This window comes from Anser brachyrhynchus (genome assembly GCF_964034855.1).
Source record: "Anser brachyrhynchus genome assembly, chromosome: 14".
Taxonomy (NCBI): Eukaryota; Metazoa; Chordata; class Aves; order Anseriformes; family Anatidae; genus Anser; species Anser brachyrhynchus.
The window spans coordinates 13,759,189-13,781,799 of NC_137709.1; the positions used below are offsets into that span (position 1 = coordinate 13,759,189).

Consider the following 22,611-nt stretch of genomic DNA (forward strand, 5'->3'; position numbering starts at 1 on the left):
ATAGCCAAGGGTCCAATAATTCATCTGCTTCCAAAAGAATATTAGAATTTTTCTTATAAATCACCCTTTAAAGCACTTTTCACAAATTGCTTCCCTAAAGGACTGTCAAAAGAAGCTTTTAACATTGTTTAAAAAAGTAGATGGTGGGTAACAATAGCAACAAAACTTAACTGTAGGATTTGGAGCACTTCCTAACTTTTCCTCTGCTTTTTTTAAGCCTGAAATTATAGTTTCCCTCAGTTTCATCCCTTTCCCCATTCCTTCATCTTTCAAAGCAATGTGCAGAAGCTCTTAAATAAAACTTCCATCTTAGCAGTGATGAAGAGTTTTCTATCTCTGAATAGCAAAATGTTTTTTCTTCAAATATTTGCCTGGATCTGGAATAGGATCTTCCTGTTTCTGTCCGAGGGTCAGAGTTTAGGGAGCTAGTGATGAGCCAAAGATGCAGACACTCTGTTCCCCTACCAAGGCTACCATATTAGCATTTTATATGATTATATTAGTGTTTCTATAAGAAACTTATCTTGTATCTGAAGGAGTTGATTTTCTTTTTGTTTTCTCAATACAGTAAAGTCTATTTGATATAACTGAAAATCTTGTCATTGAGGATTTGTCCCGTGGAGGACAAAGATCAACCCTTTTGTGTTTTGGGTCAAAAGTCCATGCAACCACAAAGTGGCGTTAACTGCAAGGTAGCCCAGGCTCTGATTCGGCACAGGGAGGTTCCCTAGCCTCTCTGAACGTTTGTTGGTGCCAGTATCTGTTTATTTTGTGCCAAGCGCATTTAGGAACATAATGTCACTTCTGAAATCATTGGATTTGAAAATAAGAGGACATTTAGAGATCTGAAAACGAATTCTTGGAAAGAAGTAGCTACTCTCCACCTCCACTGCGAAGCCAAATATTTAATTAGGTTTCATTTCATGAGAGGTGGTCCAGTAATTTTAAATGTCTCCAAGTTAGATGTTGAATTGCCAACCTCTTTTAGGAGTCTTTTTTTTTTCTTAATGGAAAGCCTGATTTGGGGCTTATAAAAAAAAAAAAAAATCTGTTTGCAAGACTTGTTTATAGAGAGAATTTTTTGCTGTGGGGTGTCCTGCGGCTGGGTGCAGTCCCGAAGCGCGGCGGCGAAGGTCAGCAGCTTTAAGTGGATTGTGTTAATCGGCAGCGTGCCAGCATGGGAAGCTCAATAATGCTGCTTCCAGAACCCCAAGTCCCTGGATTTTTTCCATATTATTTGTGAAGTATGGCCAACTACTCGGTTTTCCCTGCAGAATGAGCACAAGTATCTATTTCTTGTGATGAGTTGAGAAGACTATTTCAATGTTGCCCTTATCTTCAAGCGCATGGCAAGTGCCTCGCCTTGCTTCCATGGGGGCTTAGGTCCACCTAATGCAGAGCAGGTTAAAATGGGATTTTGCTGAAGACTTAAGGGAAGCTTGGTTTCAGGCAGTGAAATAAACAGCATGTGTTCTTCTGAACTTTGAGAAAGTTGAGATTTGAGAACTAGAACTGAAATTTTAAAATCTTGGGGAAAAATTGGAAAGGGAACGAAGCTGTCACCTCGAGTCTCTGCTAACGCTGGGAGGTCTCCGATAGTCAGTGCTCCGGTGTATTCCTGAGGAAATAGGCTTGTTAAGTATTGTTCTAATTACGGTGCTGGAGAAATCTTACATGAGTGTGTGGGGAGAATCTGGTCAGCAATATACACCTAGACGTTTTTCAGCCAGCCCTTGAAGTCTGCTCCACAGCTACTTCCAAAGTCTTAAGAAATGACTTTGGAAGTTTTAAAAATGAACCTGGCCAACGAGATGAGGCGTTCAAGCAGCAGAACTGAAGTTCTCATGGTGCATGGCGCAGATTTGGGCTCCCCCTTCTGAAAGGGGCAGAAAACTGCTTTCAGGTCTCTGTAGCATGGGACAGATCCTTGGCTGGGCTTTCTTTATTCCCTCTGCCCACGTCACACCTACTTTTTCACAAGGCAGCCAAGGCTGCTGGTTTTCTTCTGAAGACTTGAAAGAGCGATTTATCGTTCCTGTTTGGGTACTTCACGTGCCCCCGTGCTCTGGTAGGGGCCGATAAGTACCTGTTTAAATACAACTCTATTTTTACAGTATTGTGCATAAAGTTATTGTCTCAAATGGAAACTAAAAGGTGCAATAATTCTGGTTTTTGTCAGCACTGGTCTCTTGTCAGGTGTGTAGATGGCAGACGTGTCATTGGGGTACTTCAGAGGAGCTCTGTTCTCACCGATGTTGGCTTGTGCTTTGTAAGACTTCCTCTCTAGGTCTGGAAGGGATTTGTGGTGTGGTTGCAGCAGAACTTTTCCTCTCACTTGGGTGTAAGCAGGAGTCCATTTATAGTTAGTGAACTTCCATGTTCCCTCTGTAGCCTATGAGCCTGGAATTGTACTGTGCCTCTTACGTGTGCTGCAGCCTGTTGATGAAAGTCGGGCAGAAATGGGGATTGTTTGAGAGGAAACCAGCAAGAGCCATCCATGGGTCTTACCTTGGTCATGGCTACTTGCAACTGCAAGATGAAAAGGGTTTTCTTCATCAGATGTTGCCCCTAGATCTCCTTTGGGGGATCTCTTTTGGGATTTCGTGCTTTGCGGCTGTATTTGTGGAGGTGCTTGATAGAGAAGACAGTCTGTTCAGGAGAGAGCAACTGCTTTGGTCATCTGCGTCCTCTTACAGGTCCTACCCAACAGGAGTTGAGAAGGTTTGGGTGTTTATTCCCTCCCTGGGGAACAAAACATCTGTACTGATCAGATCAGAGGTGCTCTCACACTGCATCCCATCTCGTGACAGCCTCCGGTAATGGGTGCATGGGGCAGAGTGCTGGGACGGGACACAACTGCATGTCATTCAGCCTCTTGTTCCCTGCCTCTGCAGCCCCTCCTGCCGCTCCCAGCAAATCAGTCGCTGGTGCCATCCTGGGCATTAAGACAGTCCCAGTGCTAAACTGTTCTTTAGGCCTGAAACTTCAGTTTGTCTGCCTTTTTTTTTTTCCACCTGATCTATCTAAGCTGTCTGGTGTGTAGCACCATTTTGCCACTCAGAGCACACTGTCTTTTCTATATGCCTGATGAAACGGTCCGTATTATGCTGTCAGCTTTTTCCCGGGGTGATTTCCTACGGCCCTTCTGCGTGAGTGGCCTTTACTGCAGTTTCTGCAAGTCTTCCTCTGTAAGAAATGAGCATATTCCACTGTTCAGATTTATCTCATTCAGGATCATAAATTTCATCTGTTCTTTTTTGAATGGGGCTTTAAAAAGGGTTCTGCAAAGCTGCAGTGGACTCAGGAGTAGTTTTACTTGCTGGACCTACAGGCAGCTTTATACACATTGGATCAGTCGCACACAGAGAGAGGCAGCACTTCATCAGTTTGTATTGTTCCCATTTGGATCTTATCTGAGCAGCTGTAAACGATGGGAACTTAATTTTTGGATCTTTAATTCTGCCAAAAAATCATGCTTTAATTGTAAGACTTGCTAGGAAAAGCTTCCCATTCCTTTTTTCTCTAGAGTTATTTAGATTTTTGGACGGCACTGTTTATGGCTCTTCTTCTGGTCTTGGAGTTCATACTAAAAGTGATGTTTTACCCCAAACTGATTTGAAAGCCTGTGTAATATTGGACTTGGACTGGCTCTCAGTAGTACACTCCTAGCTTTTTGGCCTTGCTTTAATTTCAGGCTGTTCTTCGCAGTGTAACAATATAGCCTGAGTATCCTGTGACTTCTATAAATCAAGTCAGAAACCCACTTTTCAGTTACTGGAAGCTTTTCCTTTTTCTTTTTCTTTTTTGTGAAAATGGGTTTTGCTTGTACTAAACACATGTACCCTGAACTTTAATTTCCAATAATACAAATACTTGAGTACGGTATGTGTTAATGGAGATAGAATCAAGCCCTGCTTCTCGAATCGTTAGTCTTGCTTCTGTGATTCTTCACGGAGAGGGCTTGTTCTTGGCTTTTCAGGTAAATACCCAAACCTGGCTACCATTGTTTCTTAAGGAATCTTTGTTTAGGTTTGCTTTCTTGCTTTTGTTTACTCTGTCACTGTTCATTGCATCTTCCCATGTAGCACGGCAACAGTTTCTTCCATGTAATTCTCTGCATTCTTTTAGACTTACATTTAGCTTTGGTTGGGGATAATCTCTAAAATATGAAGAGTTGTTGGTCATAGAGGAAATTCTTTGAGTGAGCAGTAGTGTCTGAATTTTCAGCATCAGTAGTATATAAATTTTCTACTTAGGCACTAAACGGTTCTCATAGGAGTGACCGAGTGTCGTGCCGCTCCCAGTTTTATGGCTGCTGCCTTCGACATCTCAAAGCATTATGAGAATAAAATGCAAATTAGTCACTTCTGGTGCTGTTCTTCTGAGTCCCATAGTGTATCGTGAATCATGTTATTTCAGCTTTCTTATTGAAAAGGGTAAGAGAATGAATAGGGAAACAATAAACATAATGGTAAAGTAGGACAGTAAGTCACAGGGTGCAGTAGGGAAGGGTTTGCAGCTCTTGGTCTCGTCTCTTCTAACAGCCGTGCCAGTTCATGTTCGAGATGTTAGTACATATGTTTTATGCTGCTTGCTTCCAAAGAAAGGTTTACTGGCTCAGGTGACAGTGGACATCGATGTCTTCGTGTGTGTGTAATTAACTATGCCGTGCCTGCAGCCAGACTCGTCAGCTCCTCTGCTGATTTGCCAGCTCCATGGAGCTCTCTGACCGCATCATCTTGTTCATCGCGTCGGTTCTGCGGCAGCTCTCAGGAGGTGCTTTGTGAAGGGGATGTTGGGTACAGGGCGAGCACTTTGGCTGCCGTGTTGCTTTGGCAGGGGGATGTCATTGGTGCCCGTGTGCGGTACCCTCCCTGGTGCTGATCCAGCTCCTGGGTTGCTTGAGTTTTTTTTAGCTGTCTCTGCAGCTCTGTGCCCACCACGGGCGCTTCGCTCCTTACCAGGGGTTTTTGGAAGCGATTACACTTACGAGGAAGATGGTGATGGTCTTTACTTGCAGGGTTGTTATCCCTCCGCGAACTGTTGTGGAAGGAGGCTTTGCTGTTGGCACGCTTTGTCATCTGTTACTGTGAGGCAGTCATCCCGCTGTGTCAGAAACCGTGTGCGTAGGCTGTTGTGGTAAGGACAGGACAGCTACCGCCCTGAACGTTGCTCTGGAAGACCAGCTTAAGCCTTCTTGGGAGTCTGCATCACGTAGCTCCTCTTCTTATGGCTGTTACAGAGACAGAGAAGTTCTTTGGCCTTCACTGTCTAACAGCAGCTTGGAAACCCAACAGTGAAGTCTAGATTCTCACTGGGAGCTTGGGGAATCAGTACTCTTCTTCAGAAGCCTCGTGCTTTTTCTTTCCTAATGGTTGTAGCATCTTCAGAGGATCCAGAAGGGGAAACACCTCGAAGATTCAAGGAGCCTGGTGCCACGGCCAATCCTTCCTTTCATCTTTGCCTGTCAAGCCCTCTTAACATCATAACGAATGAAATAGTAAGTCCTCTTCACCCTGGTGACGCGAGATCATCTCTTAAATGCTGTGAAGAACAAGAGTTTGGGACTAACTGCACTTGTAAATGCCTCATGTCTGAGGAGAATCTCTGTTTATAGTACAAACGTGTGGGTTCCTTTTTCTGTCCCTTGTATCTTGAAAGCTGTGTATTCTGAGGGAACAGTCTCCTTGTGTTTTGGGATAAAGATGAGGCCACTTTGCAGTACCATTCACAAGGATAAAAAAACAAGGAACTGAACACAGTGTACACTGTAAAATGGAAAAAACAAAGCAAAACAAAACTGCTTTTAGTAGATTATCCTTAACACCCAGAGTACAGAAAATATTCCAAGTGTTAGTTCAGATGGATTGCATCTCTCTTACTGTGCGTCCTTGTACCAGTGAATTTACCTTGGCGTAGCCCGGAGTTGGCGATACCTCCGCATCTTGGGCTACTCTGTGTGGTTTTCTCTAAATGCCTTTTTTTATCCAGTTACCCATTTCTGCAGGTGCCAAATGGCTCCCCTGCTGGGGCAGATGCTTTGGCTTCACGTTTGTTCTTTATCCCTTGTATGTCCATGTTTTGTTGTGGGCGTACAGCATCTGTCGGCTACTCCACTGAGCGTTCGAAGTGAGAGCAGCTTTCTTCTGTGCCTGTGAGCTATGGGGCTGTGCTCTGCCCCGTCTTCCTTTTAGCTGGGAAACCCACGTTTAGAGGCTGTGAACTTGGAGGCTTTGAGGATCTGTAGAAAATGCAGCAGTGAGTATTGCTTCTATTAGTGCTAGGTTTGGTACCCGAAGCGCACAAATGAACTGCCTCTCTTACCGTTGACTCCATGCTGCTTATAACAGCCCATAAAAGCAGCGCTTTCTTCCTCTCCCTTGTACACGCACGCGTACCTACTCGCTGTGTACAGAGCGTATTAAGATATCTCCTGGAAGGAGGTTGCAGATGAAAACTTTTACTAACTGTGCTATTCAGTAACAACCAGAAATTTCCTATAGCAAGAAGCTTTTATGTGGTTGCCAGTATTGTATTAAACATGTTCCTTTTTAGAGGGTCCTCCAGGTTGCCCACCCACTCAGCCGTATTTAGTCATCTAAAATAATGTTATTTCTCTATACGTACACATCTGTTTTCACTCTATTGCCAATTTAAATGCCGCTGTATATTCTCTGTGTATTGTGGCTACTTTCCCAGCATATTGAAAATTTACGCAGTGTAAGGGGATTTTACAAGTTCTCAAAAAACATCAAGTATTTTCCCACAGTAGCCACACTATATAATGTCTAAATGAAATGACATCTACTTGCAGAATTAAAATGTGCACCTGCGTATGACTTACTGCTTTACAGTGCCTTCACATACATGTAAATAATACCTTAGTTTCTTTTATTCGAAGCCAGCATTTTCTTATGGTAAGCTGATTATGGAGCTTCCTATAGTGCACTTCTAAGAGCTAAGCCAGCTAGTGTCCTGAAATGTTTGGTCAGCTTACTTCTACTGACTGCTGTTCTCTTTAAAAAACCGTTAAATAAAAAAAAAATACTGATTTGTGGTGTTCTTAATGTGTTCTGTAGCTATTGGTAATCGCTGTCACAGGAACCTGAGGTGTGAAGGCGCTCGAATGGTGTTTGGGCGCTCAGCAGCTAGGGTAATCCAGCGCGTGTTATGTAAAAGTGCGAATTTCAGCCCTTCCAAGAATGGGGCTTTAGGGAAACTCTCCCTTAGACGACTTCTCAGAACTGAGTGTTGGAACATATATGGTTTCTGAAGCTATTTAAATTGGCTGACTTGAATCTGTGTTGCTCTGTTTCCAGTGTCTTCGGTGTTAGCATTGCATTTTTAAATACCCCACTTCAGGTCTTGGATTATATTGGTTCGTACTGTTGCTGTCTTAAATTCGCTGCTGTTTCCAAGTGTAGTTTGTCACCTCTGTAAGAGCAAAGGAGTTAATGAGCTGCAGCTCTGCCCTCCAAGCACAGATGATAAATCTGCAGATAAAACTTGAGAGGCCTTCCTCCTTGGACCCTCCATCCCATGCCGAGCAAGCAGCACAACCAGCAGTCTGCTGCCTTCAAAGCAGAAGTCCGGGGCTGAGCCAGTGCAGTGCCAGATCTGAAGAGCTTAAGCCCAGTTCAGTCTGACGACCAGCTGGCCAGTAAAAGCTGATCCCAAATGGAAAGATGACTTTCTATCTTAATTAGTTTCCCCACCAAATTGGAAGAGAATGAGAAGGGATGAATAACTTGTCAGCGTGCTCTTCCAGAAGCCTCTTAGTTCTTATAATGTAGACAAATTCCCTTGGCACATCAGGTTTGTATTATGACTGTGTATAATTGTCTCCAAGTTGCACAAAGGGAGATAACTGAAGGAGCAAACACATGGAAAACAGTGATAGACTGTTTTCCCCTCAAACAGGCATGTTTTCCTAGAACTGGGAGGTCACACTTGCACTGTACTTTTGCCTTTAATTATCTTTTCAGTTGTTTTCCAGTCTTGGAGAGGAGAGAAAGAACTGCATGGAACAGCAGAGGTGCCTGGTATTGCTTTTATGGTTAGGATCTGACTGTAAACATGCTTTTCCAAACAAATTTTCCAAACAAACTGACAGATGAGCAGCTTCACCCCAGGTTTCTGTGCAGTACTGGGGTGGCACCAGGGAAACAATCAAATCTGTGGTGTGTTCTGGTGCTTGTACTGGAAGGTGGGAGGCATCCCAGCCGCGCTGGGTACTGCGGGTGTTGTCCCAGAGTTCTGTGCATTGGTTCTCTTACAGTGCTCGTTTCAAACTTTCTAACCAAAATCCCATATTTCTTAAAATCCCACATTTGTTTGAAACCAACATTGGTCTTCACACAAGTAGTACAGCAGATGAAAAGATGGAAATATTCTGGTTCTGCTATGAAATAGTGTGCCTCCTTTGAAGGTGTCAGGCCTCTTACCTTAAAAATGTATTTCAGAATGAAGATGTTGAGAATTACACTTAGATTTTAAGTTGGGGGGGATTTAAAGAAAACAAACTTTAGTTATTCTTCGGATGGTTTACTTTTTATAGTCCCCGTTAGTTTTATTTTTTTTTTCAGGCTTTAAGGTGCTTAGTGGGGGTGTTCGTGTCTCAAAATCCCTAGGATGCATAAAAACAGCTACCAGGTGAAATGACTGGGTAGGGGAAGGGACGGGACGGTCCAAGAACTCTGCTGACAACGTCCATGTGGGGCTCTGTGTTACTCAGGTGATGCTGAGCATGGTGTCATATAAGTTCCCAGTTTGGTCTTTGGTGCTGCTGTCAGATGGTGGTGTAAATACAGGGGGAAACTGAATTCCAAGCAGCTCTTGTCATGAGAAAATAAAGTCCTAATTCATTGTTTTGTGTATTTTTATGGGAAGGAAACATTTAAGTCTTTAGGCTTAAAATTTAAGGGTGGACTTCGTAACAGTGGGAAGGATTGCTGTGCATCTGTTGGAGTGATCGTGCTCAAGCACGCAGCCTTGTGCCTAACTCCTGCTTGTCTCCCCTCTTGTCAGACTATAGAATCGAACTGGCGATGTGGGCGACATAATTTGCAAAGGATTCAGTGCCGCTCCGAAAATAGCAAAGGTGTCTACTGTTTACAGTACGATGATGAAAAGATAATCAGTGGCCTACGAGATAACTCCATTAAGGTAAACGCTTTTTCAGTCTTTTCCGTAGATATTGATGGGTAAATCTGCTTTGGAGGGACAGTTGTTGGCGTTTCCTTGATTTCTCTCATCTCTTCTTGGGGCAGTGTTTATCTGTGCAGGGTTTATGAGATGGGATGTACTCTGTAGCCCTGCAAAGTCTTCACCTGCGTCTTGCTCTAGGAACTTTGCAGACTTCCACCCAGGAAATCAATACTGCTGGCTACAAAGAAATGCTTGTTCAGAGTCAACGCATGCAGAGAAACGCTTGTTCGGGTTGTGAAATCAGAGTTCACAAATGAAGGCAGTGTACTACTTACTGTCCTTAGCAGTGTCTTTCTTCCTTGCTAATACTTAGCTTTCATGCAAATAGGCTGCTTTCATGCTAATATTGCCTGAATGCCATGGCATTTCCTTTTGCAAAACTGGCTTTTCTCTTTTCATTATCGTTGCTTATCTCACTGTTCTGTCAAAAACTTGTGTCAAAGAGGCTTCATCAAGTTAAAAGGGAGGACAGGACAGACCCTCTGTTTGGACAGGCACTCTCTGGTTTTCTTCCTCCCTTCTCTGCAGCAGCAGTGTTTAAGTTTCCTGAACCCATGTTCTTGATCTTGATAAGTCATTTATACTTTTTATCTTTAACAGATTTGGGACAAAACAAGCTTGGAATGTTTGAAAGTATTAACAGGACATACTGGCTCAGTTCTTTGTCTGCAGTATGATGAAAGAGTCATTGTAACTGGATCTTCAGATTCTACAGTGAGGTGAGTGTTAAGTTTTTGCAAAAATAAAAAATAAAAATTGAGTATCAGGACTGGAAACACTTGAAATAATCTCCAAATGTCAAAATCCCTAATATAAATGTGATACAATTATCCCCAAAATAAGTTATTTGCACGTTGCAAAGCATCACATTCAGCACTTTTTTTCCAAATTCGTCTCGTGTTTTTTAGTGTTACGCATTTGGAAAGAATGTGACCTGTAGGACTCAAAGCACAATGTGAAGTGGGATGGCTGATGGGCCAACTATGTGGTGATTTCTCCTTTAGGGTTTCTCATGTCACCTGACATAGCTTAATTATGACTTAACGAAAGGAGACTTGGTGTATATGGAGTGCTCATCTGACAGTGATTTTGATGGTTTTAAATTCTTGCAATGAATTCACTGGTCAGATGATGTCCAATACACATATGCTTGGGTACAGTTCGTTGGAAGGGCATTGTCTCTTTCGTGGTGTCTTGTATCAATGTTACCAGTGTCAACCTATACAGCTTAAGAACTGATGATAGCAGCCTTCAGTTACCATAAAATTAGTAGTGATTTTTGCTTGATGTAAGCTAGTAGGTAGCCCTGGAGGGTGCTACCTTCCAGTTGCTACTGGTATGTGCTAACTGAATGAATGGCATAAAACTGAAAAAAAAACATATTGGGTAGTATTTGTTCTGGTTTGTTTAAACAATTTACACATAGTACAGGTTCTAATCATCCTAGAAGGAGTTGTACAGCTGTGCTTCTTGTTACGCAGCCCTTCCTCTTAACAGTGGTCCCAGCTTAGGCTTTTCCTAGCTTAACTGCTCACTGCTGTTAATTATTGCTTGTGATTCTAAGAAGTGAACTCAGATACTTCCCCAGTTCCTGTCTTCCTGCCCTCTTGAAGCCCAAAGAGGAGTTAAGTAGCCAGGGAGCTCCATGTTAGAGATGGTAATAGAGCTGTGTGTGTTTGCACTGTACGCTGTATGTAGTCATCTTTCTTCATTTTGGGATAAAATTCTTTTCTTTTGCAGAGTTTGGGATGTAAATACAGGTGAAGTTCTGAACACGCTGATTCATCACAATGAAGCAGTGCTTCATTTGAGGTTCAGTAATGGCTTAATGGTGACGTGCTCGAAGGACAGATCCATTGCTGTCTGGGATATGGCATCGCCTACTGACATCACACTGCGCCGTGTCTTAGTTGGCCATCGTGCTGCTGTTAATGTGGTAGACTTTGACGACAAGTACATTGTGTCAGCGTCAGGTGACAGGACCATTAAAGTAAGTTGGCAGAGCTCTCATCTAGGTCTGAATGTCTACCAAGCCAGAAAAGCTTGAGTGTTGCGATCTAAACCTGAATAGCTGAGGTTTTCATAAAGTTCTGTGCCTTTTTCTTTACCATTCAGCTAGCTGCTTCCTTGTACTAGCTGCTAATGTCTGTATGCGCATAACTAGGCTCGTAACATTTTTGTGGCTTCTGTTGTACAATTGCAAGAAAGTAAAGCCTGCTCACTGTTTGAACTCCAGTCTTTAGATTGGTTTGTTTGTTAAATGTGGCACATTTTGTGTCTTTTTCCAAACAGTATTTTTTTATTTCAATTGGCAGTCCTGTTCCAGACGTGAAATTTATCAGCAGTTGCCTTTCCACACCACACCTTCCCAGCAGCTAAACCAGACTTTGCCATGTTTGAAGAATTAAAGTGCTGTATTTGAAGACTCTCACATACCAGAAGTTTTGTGTTACCCGAAGTGTATTAATATAATAAAGGCGTTTCCCCATTCCCTCTCTAGAACCAGAGCTACCCTAGATTGTGCCAAAAAGCTCTTGACAGTTTCATGCCCAAATATCTGCCAAAGATCCTGCTGCACTCTGTTGGAAAATGAGCCACTTTATTTACATGGATACTTTAGATTAGAACTTCAATTACATTTCACCAGAAATGGGCAAAGTTGGTCAAATAATTTAATCTTAAAGAAGAAGCCACCAAACTTTTACAGGCTACAGCTTTGGTCTTCTCTTAGAAGTAGATTGCTAGAAATTTCTTAGGTAAAAAATAGGGGTTATTTTTGTGTATGGATGGGGTAACTTCCACTTGTAGAAATGGTTACTAACTTACCAAGTGATTCAAGTGTCATCAAGTTTTTGAAATTGTTGGAACAGTGTCTACCATTACAGAATGTTTTGCTTATCGCCCTCCCCCTCTTTCCCCTAACACCCCCCCAGTCTTTCTCATTGACTCGATGTACAGTAGGACAGCGGTGCTGCTGGCTCTTGTCATTGCTAGGCCCCGTGGCGCCAGTCTTCCTTTAACACTGCATAGCAAGTTTTCATTCTGCTGTCCAGCAAAAGTCAGCCTCAAACTTCTGAGTTCGTAGTGGCTTCTGTTAATAGTAAAAAGCCTTTCTTTAAGCATAATTCTCAGAGGAATGCTTATCTCATGTTTCACAGGTCTGGAGCACAAGTACGTGTGAGTTTGTTCGTACTCTAAATGGGCACAAGCGTGGCATTGCATGCCTGCAGTACAGGGATCGACTAGTTGTCAGTGGATCTTCTGACAATACCATTAGGTGGGTGCCAACGAGCTGCTCTTGGTATGTGACAGTGCATGTTTGTACATGATAACAGGATTCCTCACCGCCACCACCTTTGCTGCTGCCCTACCCATGCAAAAGCATCTTTGGTAGGGCTGGCCATTAGAGCAGATGATGTGTAACTGATATTTAATTTAGTGAGAGAGTAAACATATCACATCCTCATGAAAAAGTGAGACTGCGAGGTTCAGACAAAGGTAAGCAAAACTGTCTATTCCTGTAGTTCATCACCTTGTTTCCTGATTGGAGAGATGAGCAAGATATTGGTCACTGGTTCTCTTAGTTACTTTTGGAACCTCTAGTAACCACTGATTTATGCAGAATAGAAAAATGTGTATTATGATTTCCTAAAATAATTTAGCAAGTATGCAACACTTAGAATAATAGAACCATTAAGGTTGGAGAAGACCCCCAAGATCATCTGGTCTGACTGTCCCCCTACCACTGGTATCACCCACTAGACAATGTCCCTAAATAGAATCATAGAATCATTAAGGTTGGAAAAGACCTTCAAGATCATCTGGTCCAACTGTCGTGTCGTCCCCTCCCCTGCCAATATCACCCACTAAACCATGTCAATATAAAAATAAATTGCATGTAATTTTGAATGAGTAGCTGAATGAGTTAATTTTGATATACTGCAGCTGCAATACAAATTTCTCTCTGAATTGCATGAAAGGGACATCTAGTTCTACCAGTGGCCTTTTTTTTAGCAAACTGTGATATTTTCCACAGAAAACCATTCGATAGCATGCTTAAATTGCTGCATGTAAGTCCTAAGGAGTGATACTGAACCTGAAGTACTCACTTTTTCTTCTGTTCTTTTAAGGCTATGGGACATTGAATGCGGTGCCTGTTTAAGAGTATTAGAAGGCCACGAAGAACTGGTTCGATGCATCAGGTTCGACAACAAGAGAATTGTTAGTGGAGCCTATGATGGGTATGTTTTTGAAAGCAATTTCAAAAGGTTTTGCCTTAACAAAGCATCTTCTGAAAGCCTTTGGGTCTTGTGTGCAGAATAAGGGTTCAACACAGCAGGCTGCAGTTTTAAGTAGAAAAACTGCTTTTCTGGCACTCTTCAGTGCACACCAAAATTATTTTATCACTCAAGTTTGACTTTTCACAGAAAATAAACTTTTGTTTGGCTGAAGTGACCACCAGCCTACAAAAGCGTGCATTCTTTTGTCTCTTCTCTCAGGAATTGCTCCTTGCCAGGTCCATGTGCTCAGAGTAGTTAGGCGTTCTTTTTTTTTTTTTTTTTCCTGTTAGTTTATTTTAAGACGAAATGTTTACTGAAAGAGTAAACATACCTTGTAGGGCTCTCAGAACTCTTCAGTTGCTCTTTCTGATAAGTTGAAGGTAGGAGTCCCCACCGTGAGCACTTCTTGCAAGGCAGAAGTATTTTCACTGCTGATTAGATTCAGGACAACTTACATCCGTGTCCAATTTCTCCAGTTCTTTCTCTGCCCTATTTGTACTTCAAGTGAACAGTACAGCTGTTAAAAACGATTTTTGAACTGACTGTCTCTAGCCTTTTATTTGCGTTTATTGTGCCACTGGGGTTGGCAGTTTCAGCCTAATTCCTGTTGGATCTTTGCAATTGATCAGTAGTGCTGTGGGCTTTTGACCTGTTCTGCAATTCCAAAATGGCTTGTATATATAAAAATAGTTCATTTGTCTTTAGTGTAAACAACCCACTTGGTCCATTACAAAGGCATTGTTGTATTTGCTGCTAAAAAATACAAACCTATTTGTGTTTTATGAGATTCAGCAGTAGTATTTCATAAATGAGAACATTTTGCTTGATGTTGATAAATTAGCTGAAGGGAAAATCTGGAGTTCTCACCATTGCTTTTAGATGTTTCTTCTATGTTTGTTTATACTTGAAAACACTATTATAACCTTCTTATTTTACTTTATAGCAAAATTAAAGTTTGGGACTTGCAAGCTGCTCTTGACCCGCGTGCCCCAGCAAGTACATTATGCTTGCGTACATTAGTGGTATGTAAAATTAATTCATTTGGAGTTATCTGAAATCTTTTATTTGAGAGTGAGAGGTGTTTTATTCCCTTGTAGTGGGGTAGGTGAGAAATTCAGGATGTTCTCTGTAAAGCCTAGTCTGTGTCTTATGCTAAGAATAGAGAAAAATGTATATATCACGATATTCTGAATTACTTGGATCAAAGCTTAAATGAAAAAGCTAAGGTTTTCTAGCTTTACTTTCTCAAATACTCCAAAAATAAATCATCCCGACAGTGTGTCAGATCATTCTAGTTATTGGTGTGGTTCCCTAATATCATTGTAGTGCTGGCTTTGAATTTCCCATTATTAAGGGAGTTGGTGGGGGGAGGAATTCTGTGAGCCTTTCCCAAACAGTTTGGAAGGAAGAAATGTGTTAAGAGAAAGGGGGATGAGTTGAAAGGCTTGCCACAGGAACTGTAATCACATCAGGGGACTACCAGAGTTAAGGCTGTTGCTTAAGCTGTATTTTTCCTTTTAATAAAGGTTTTGATTTATGATAGACTTAAATATAGATATTGGGGTAGTGACTTCATTGTTCTTTTCACTGAAACGTGCATGAAATTTTACTTCAGGAGTCAGTTTGACGTTTGTCCAAGCTAGTAGTGACCCAAAGTTATTGTCTGTATATGATGGTGACTGGCATATTTAGCTTGTGCTTGGCCTTTCCAACACCTGCAGAAGAGCTTACATTGCTAGAAATGCTTCTAATTTTTCTTCATTTCAGTAGTCTTTGCATGGAGATGAGATTTAACTATTCTTGTATTCCCTGTGAATGCAGTATATTTAGTTTTTCAGTAAAAAGTTGGTTCTTTCCCTTCAGTGAGTATACTGCAGCTCAGATTATAGTTTGGAGATGAATTTGACAGCTCCGCTTAGTTCTCTACTGAAGGTCACGTAATCCTTTTAAATTGATTTAAAAATAGATAAGCAGGTCAAAGAGGGGAACCTTTTCTGGGCCTTAGTGTCATTTTGAGGTTCTTTGAAAGAGCTGATGGAGCATGTACTCCCACACCTCGTTTTTATACGGCAGCATTTGGACACAGTCTGTCTTTACTAGTAAGTGAGCCATAATGATCCTTTCAGCGATGTGTCCTAGATGAAGCTGTGATGTGGTGTGTTAGGGCTATACAGAAATTGGGTTAGCAGCAGTGTTGGATGCAAGATCTGATGTAAGAGAAGGAGCCCTGGTAGAGTGTCAGTGCCAGCCAACCTTGTAAATTGCTGCTTCTTGATTGATAGGCTGCTTTTGTCTTTAATAACCTCAGCACCTACAGCTGGCCCCTCCAGGGGAGATGCAGGGTTTTTACAGGCATTTGATTCAAAAGCTGTTTGTTTTGCTGAAAAAAAACCTTAAGTATGAAATCTGCTTTTCTTAAACTCAAGTGCAATTATAACTTTAGGGCTTCTTAACCAGTGCACAAGAATTTTAATACCCCATTCTGTGTCCAGGTACATGCGCGAGTACAAATGTAATGAAATGTTATCCTCTTCTTGGCCTGCTAACTGATTTCATGTTACTCACAGGAACATTCAGGACGTGTCTTTAGACTCCAGTTTGATGAATTTCAGATCATTAGTAGTTCCCATGACGATACAATTCTGATTTGGGATTTCTTAAATGTGCCACCCAGTGCCCAGAATGAGACTCGCTCTCCATCTAGAACATACACTTACATCTCCAGATAACAGTCTGCACTTTACTACCCTCAGAAGGTAAGTCGTTGTCTTTTCACATATAACACATTCATAAAATCATCACTCCATCTGCAGGTTGGCTTACTCAAAACAACAAGCTGTTGTTTTCCTTAAGAAGATAAAACCTCCTTGTGCCACTTCTTGTGTTATCTAGTCTGTGGTCTTGCTTCAGCTTATAGAACTTGTCATGTTATCTTAGCCCCATGCCTTCTATAATCTCTCCTGTTTATAGCTGTGTACTTAAGGTAAAATATGGAAAGCTATTATGCATTCACAATGTTCTTGGAGATGGAGGGAAACTTGGTATACTACACAGGCATTCCGAGTACCCAGTGAAATCAGGGTCATTTAGAGTTTTTGAAGCATCTTCTTTCCCAGTGAAATCTTTGTAACAAGCATTGTAATGTGTCTCTAGCAAACTGAAAATGTGTATGATCTTTGGACAAGTGCTCATCAGAAATGAGCAGTTCTGTGATATCCACAAGTAACAGGGAAAGCTTTCAGAACTAAAAATGACGCGTTAGGCAACGTGGCAACTCAAAGCTGTCAAAAACGATGCACGTGGACTTAGCCTATTTTGTTTCCATTTTTCTGCAAGTCAGCAAGCTTTAGTTCTCTAAGCACAGTGGGTAAAAGCTCCGCTGTAGATCTGTTTGTTAGAACAGTGGATTCTTTTCCTTATGTCATCTACATTGCTGCCAACAATTGCACTTCGTGCTATAAATAGCTGTGAATGCTGGGGCTTGGAAGCACAGAATTTGCCTTACTAAAGCAGAGCAGTTGCCCCTTTCTCCAGTGCCCTGTCTTTGCCTGTGCTGATACTGGATGCTTCCAAGGAAGTGGATACACCGCAGCGAAAGGAATTAGGAGTAATGTTGCCTCAACAGGAAGGATTTATTTTATTTGAAGTACGTAATTAGTAGTTGGCTTAATCATTGTGGGAAATGCTTTCCCTGTCTTGGTGTTAGCATGGATTTTCATTATCTATCTGTGTTTATTCCTGCTGTGGCAATGAGTTCCTCAGATTTTTCCATTCCTTCTGTAGGATCTTTGGGGTAGGAAGTACCTTGCCTTGTGAAGACGCACTTGGCTTCTTTGGGATGCAGGTTCTTAAAAGTTACTTTCCTTTTCCCTGTAAAGATTCCTCAGGAAAGTGTTGGCTGCTTCATTTTCCTTAAAACCAAAGGAAATTTGTATATCCAGCTCTCTTAGATCTTGAGCGAAGAACAGTTAAATCAGCTCTCGTTGCTCATACAAACTTGAATTCTGCCCTGCTTGAGTGTTAGGGAATCAGTTGTATTCCCTACACTATTTCATGCATATGTCCTTATGCTCCCTTTCTAAGCGAAAAACTCAAAATCTGAGCATAGTTCTTAGTGTCAAAAGTTATTACAGTATTGAATAAAACATACTGAACAGTTCATTTAAGAACTCCAAAGAAATTTTGACATCAAGAGCACTGCTGCAAGGGTAATCTAATAAAAACTCACTATTCTTTATAAAAAGAATAAAAATTTTTTTATTCTGTGTGCAGTGGAAGGCCAACAGAAATCTGCAGAACGTCGTGTGCTAAACTTACTGGTTATGTCAGGTGGGGAAGTGGCTAAAAGATGCATTTTCCTGGGAGATAAATCCTGAAACTACCCAAACAGGCAGGTCCTCCAGCACTGCTTATCTGTCACTTCCACTTCAGAATTGCATTCAGTCCAGGGTGGCACACTTGTGTTCTTGTTGTGGAAAGCTTGGTGCTGTCACTGATGGTCATGTCCCGAGGGACTTTGTCCTAATCTAAGACAGGGATGCTGCTATTGCCTTCTGCGCCACCTGGGTCACTACCTAGATGAACTTCTGTGTGGAAACTCCAGGGCTTGTTGAAGCTGGTTTTCCCTCTCTGTGGAAAACCTTTTCTTCTTTCAGAATATCTTTGCACGCCTTCTCAGGCATATAGAATAGTCCGTGTGAGAAGGTGACAATAGTTTTGGGAACAAACTTAATCCATCTTCCAGTTCATTCACTAGTACCTTCTTCTGTTCGCTTGTAAGGTGGAGATTGGCAAATTCTTTTGTACAGAAAGTACAGTGCATTTGGCAGGTTTCTCTTATTAGCTTTGATTCATGGAAAAGCTATACATAGTGTGTCTTAAGCTCAAAAGAAATGAGGAGTTGAATAAAATGTATTTCAATTTGTTTGAACAGCAATATGCTGGCGTTCTTATTTTCTTTCTTGCCATATGTGGCCCATAAGATCCACTGTCATGGAGATTTGTCGATGAAATATGAAGAACCCTTGGCAGTGTGCTCTTCCTTTCAAATTCTGCACACTTGACAGTTTTGAACGGCTTATGTCTGACTTGTCCCATGATGCAGAACTGAAAACATGCAGGCCTCCATATCCTGGGAACTGTCGGTGTTGGTAATGATGGTCCCTTAATAATTGTTTCCTATACAGGAGAGATGCTGTGATGTCACTTTATGACAGGTTTGTCTGAATTCAGAATCCACAAAACATAAATCTACATACAATTATGGTCAAACAGCTAATATTTCATTATGACATTTAATGAAACAGTTTTATATTCTTTCAAACATTATAGTTTTCTGAATTTTGAAACAGCCCTATGCCCTTGCTTTTTTTTACAAGGCTTGCAATGTTATGCCTCTTCAAAGCGGATCATTTTTGACAGTCCTGGCAGTTGGCTGCAAGAGTTTTATTGCTTTCTGTTGAATTCCTGTTGTTTATTGTAACATGATAAAAATTGTTACCATATGATAGTCTAATATTCTTATATTAAGCACTAGGCCTTGGGCTAGGGGGAAGGGAAGTCAAGGGGGAAGTGCCTAAAGATGTTTCAACTTTTCATGGGAATTTCTGTACCAGAGCAGGGTAGTTCGCCGTAGTCCACAAAAATGATTTTGGGAAAGTGGCAAGTAAAATTGAAGTTCAGATTTAATTATGCTAAGAATTCGGTCTCCAAGCTTGTAAGAATCACGTGACTCAACAACGTAAACAAAACGTAGCACTACTTGACTTTGTCTGTTGTCTTAAAATCCCGTGTACGGGAAGAACTGAACTTTGTATCAGTGCAAACCATGCTCCTCTGCAGCATGGAGGAGAAGAAAGTTCAGCTGCTGTAGGCCGCTGTTTCAGTGAAGTGGGTGGCACTGAGCAAGGTTAGCGTATGGCTCACCTGTTGGTCCCCAACCAGACGTGTAAGAAAAGTGCCAACCAGAAGGGACCTCCCACTCAAGAACGTGGGCCGTTGAGAATCTTGCTTTTTGCAGAATATGCTCTGAATTCAGTTATGAGGGCAGTGTCCTGGGGAAGTGTTTGTCTTTGAGGGAAGTATTTGTAGCACAATGAACTATTTAAAGGCGAGTGCCCCCCTGAATGTGTCAAGGTGAGTGGTGTGCTCCCTGCAGGTATTTTGTTCCTGTAGTTTCAGCCTGGTGTACAAGTGGTGGTATGTGCCTAACCTTCTCCAGATGTCTTCAAATGTTGCTTTTGGACACTTGTGTTCTGCCAGTTCAGCTTGTCTTTTGTCTTTTTCAGGGTTTCACAGTCTTGAACTACTGGATTTTGGCTACTACATGCCTGAAGATGTTGATCGACATCTAAAGTCAGAATTGGTTCTAGATGCTGTGTAGATGCAAAGCAGCACAAATCTATATCTAAATTTCTTAATCTTTCCTGCTCAGTGGTCGTCTTTGAATTTACTGCAAATTCACTGACTTGGAGTAGATGAATTTCAGAAGCCTATCCTTCCCTGCAATGAGAAATCCAAAGCTTCACATGTAAATTGTCCGTAGAACCTGAACTCAGATGGCTTGTTTTTCAGAAATAGATCAGAAGTCAAGAAAGGACTTGACCTAATTTATATTGCTTTGCACTTTTGTCTGACTTTAAATAAAAAAAACATTCTCCAATGAAATTTGGGTGCCAAACACATACCCAGAATGTACAGAGCTTTGCTTTCAAAGTCACCATTGTCCTTTAGACTTTAATCTCATGACAGATTCAGAGCCTGTTTTGTTTGATAGGAGTGTACGTTGGACTCTTAGAAATATTTCTGAATTGCTCAGTAATATTTTTGGATTACAGTTTACTTGTTTCTGCACCAATAATTTCTTTTAAATTAAAAATTACCTGTAATTCAGGCTAGGTTATCTAAACTAGTTGTATAGCACTGTCGTTTCCTTTTAACTGTGCTCTGTACTACAGCCGTCCTATGCTTCCTAATGTTTGGTATAGTAAAACCTTTCCATGTGTGCTTGCCTCATTTCAAATACTGTATAAGCATGTAGATATAATGTACATAACAGTGTAACCTCCGGGTGCTAGGAGTCAGGATTTCCTGACACTACACACTAATACAAAATGTGGTAGCACTTGGCAGCAGGATGTTCTAACTACTGGCACTGTAGGGGTTAATATGAGTTACCTAGAAATTTTCTCTGCAAAAGGAGGTTTTCAGTATTCATTAGGATTTTTTTTAATGGGAACTACATATTTTAAAATGTAATTTCTAAACTTTTTAAAAATTAAAAAATGTTTAATTTATGTTCTGTATCTTAATTTTGTGCCGCAGTATTTACGGATGTCTTTCTTTTAACACCAGTAGGTTCTCACGACTGCCTGCTGATGTCCTTCTTTAGCATTAGTTGGTCTGCTCAATGGAGAAGGTGCCATGGGCCAAAGTTAAATTTATTTATGTTTGATTTGTAACACTTCCTTACGGTGGATTGGAGGTCCCTTCAGGTCAATGTTCTGATTACCACGCTAGTTCTCTTACCTGTGGCTATCAGCTGTAACCATATTGCAATGTCCTGGTCATGGTTTCTCTTTGTTAGCATGCTTTGATTTGGAAACCTTGGTAGTTTCTTACATTGTCATAGTCTCCCCTCTAATTTATGTGGTCGTATAAACGCTACTGCATTTTTCTTATGTCAGAGTAAGACATGGACAAATGCGAATTTGAGTATTTTATCTCCATTAACCATGTGTGACTATGCCTGTTGGTGGCTTTTCTTTAATGCTTCAGTCAAACTCAGCGTGAAATACACCTGTTTTCCTGGGGAAGATGTGTGTTGGCACAGAAATGTATTGTCATTCCTTTGATCATTGTATGTCGTGTATTTTTGTCCTCTGGCAGCACTTTCTTGGGTTTGAATTTTTCCCTTTTACAATCAGAAAGGCTGAGGGATGTCAGATTGCCGAGGGATCGATCCTGAGCTTACCAGCAGAACAGCTATGGTTAGATGCAGCATTTCTGTGTCAGACAAGTTCAGAGAAAGCATTCATCGAGACATTACTGAAACGTTACAGAAGTGCAACTCAAGGTTTTTTCCTCTTCACATTGAGAGAGGTGTTGGGATCAGTGTTTAAGTTAAGTTTAACTCCCATTTACGTGTTACTACGATGATATTTATTTCATCAAGATGACCGAATGTGATGAAGTACAGAAGGTTAAAAACACGCTCCTAAGCGTCCATAAGATCACTTTTTGGTAAGCTTGACAGTAGTTTGTGAAAGTGTCTTACTTTACCCTTCTCATCTAATAGCTTTAATATTAAACTGTTTAAAAAGAAAATCTGTCGCAGCCCTGAAGAAAAAGGTATTTGTTTCTGAAAAATGGAGTCCTTTTTTAAATGCATGTGTAAGACTTAAATTCCTGTTTTTCCTTGGGAGATAATGGTATTTGAACATGCGGTCTAAACTTCTTTGTGCTTTGTGTAACATAGCAGTGGACTTTTGTGATTGGCACCCAAGGAACTTGACTCCTGGGATTAATGGTAGTGATCCTGGCTGCACTCTGGACTTTGTTTTGCTAACATAAATGAGCAACTGTACATTACTGCTATATTAATGTTTCAAAGCACTGGGATAGTCTAATTCTAACTTGTAATTATGTTTGCCAATTATCTGTTTGGAAAGTTGGTGTATGAACAGCTTATTGAAACTGTTAAATTGTACAGATATCGTTCATGATCTAAAGCTTTGTACCGTGGAATGTGCTTAATAAAAAAAAGTTTGAACTTAATTTGTCAAATAAATGGATCAGTAATGTCATCTAACTAAATGGTGGTATCATGCATTAGTTAATGTATGGACACGGTGAAAAACTGCACCAAGCTAGTTCACCGATCTTGGAGAAACTTCTCTGCTTTGCTTTGCAGCACTTCTGGTCCGTGCATCAGCAGAAACATCGCAAGAATTATTTTATCAAGAATACAGACAGACTTTTTAAAATATTACCCATTTCCTGGGCTGCTAAAGCAATTCATGCCCTGAGCCCTGTGCAGATAAAGGGTCTTCTGATGCTAGCTGTGTCTTCAGAAAAACTGCTTCTCTTGGATTTTCTTTTGCTAATGTGCAGTGACTAGGGTGCG

The 22,611-nt window shown here is 41.2% G+C and overlaps 1 protein-coding gene across 4 annotated transcripts in view; it reads left to right on the plus strand.

Annotated features, from left to right (window-relative positions):
• The window catches only part of FBXW11 (F-box and WD repeat domain containing 11), a 75,366-nt gene extending 53,104 nt beyond the window's left edge, over window positions 1–22,262 (plus strand). For all 4 annotated transcript variants that reach the window (XM_080555870.1, XM_080555869.1, XM_080555871.1 and 1 more), the window contains 8 exons: window positions 9,028–9,165; window positions 9,808–9,926; window positions 10,948–11,197; window positions 12,366–12,484; window positions 13,338–13,448; window positions 14,431–14,509; window positions 16,055–16,243; window positions 19,775–22,262. In XM_080555870.1, coding sequence (XP_080411996.1) covers window positions 9,028–9,165; window positions 9,808–9,926; window positions 10,948–11,197; window positions 12,366–12,484; window positions 13,338–13,448; window positions 14,431–14,509; window positions 16,055–16,216 — 978 coding nt within the window. In that variant the 3' untranslated portion in view covers window positions 16,217–16,243; window positions 19,775–22,262. The remainder of the gene's footprint in view (window positions 1–9,027; window positions 9,166–9,807; window positions 9,927–10,947; window positions 11,198–12,365; window positions 12,485–13,337; window positions 13,449–14,430; window positions 14,510–16,054; window positions 16,244–19,774) is intronic.
• Window positions 22,263–22,611: the final 349 nt, after the last annotated feature.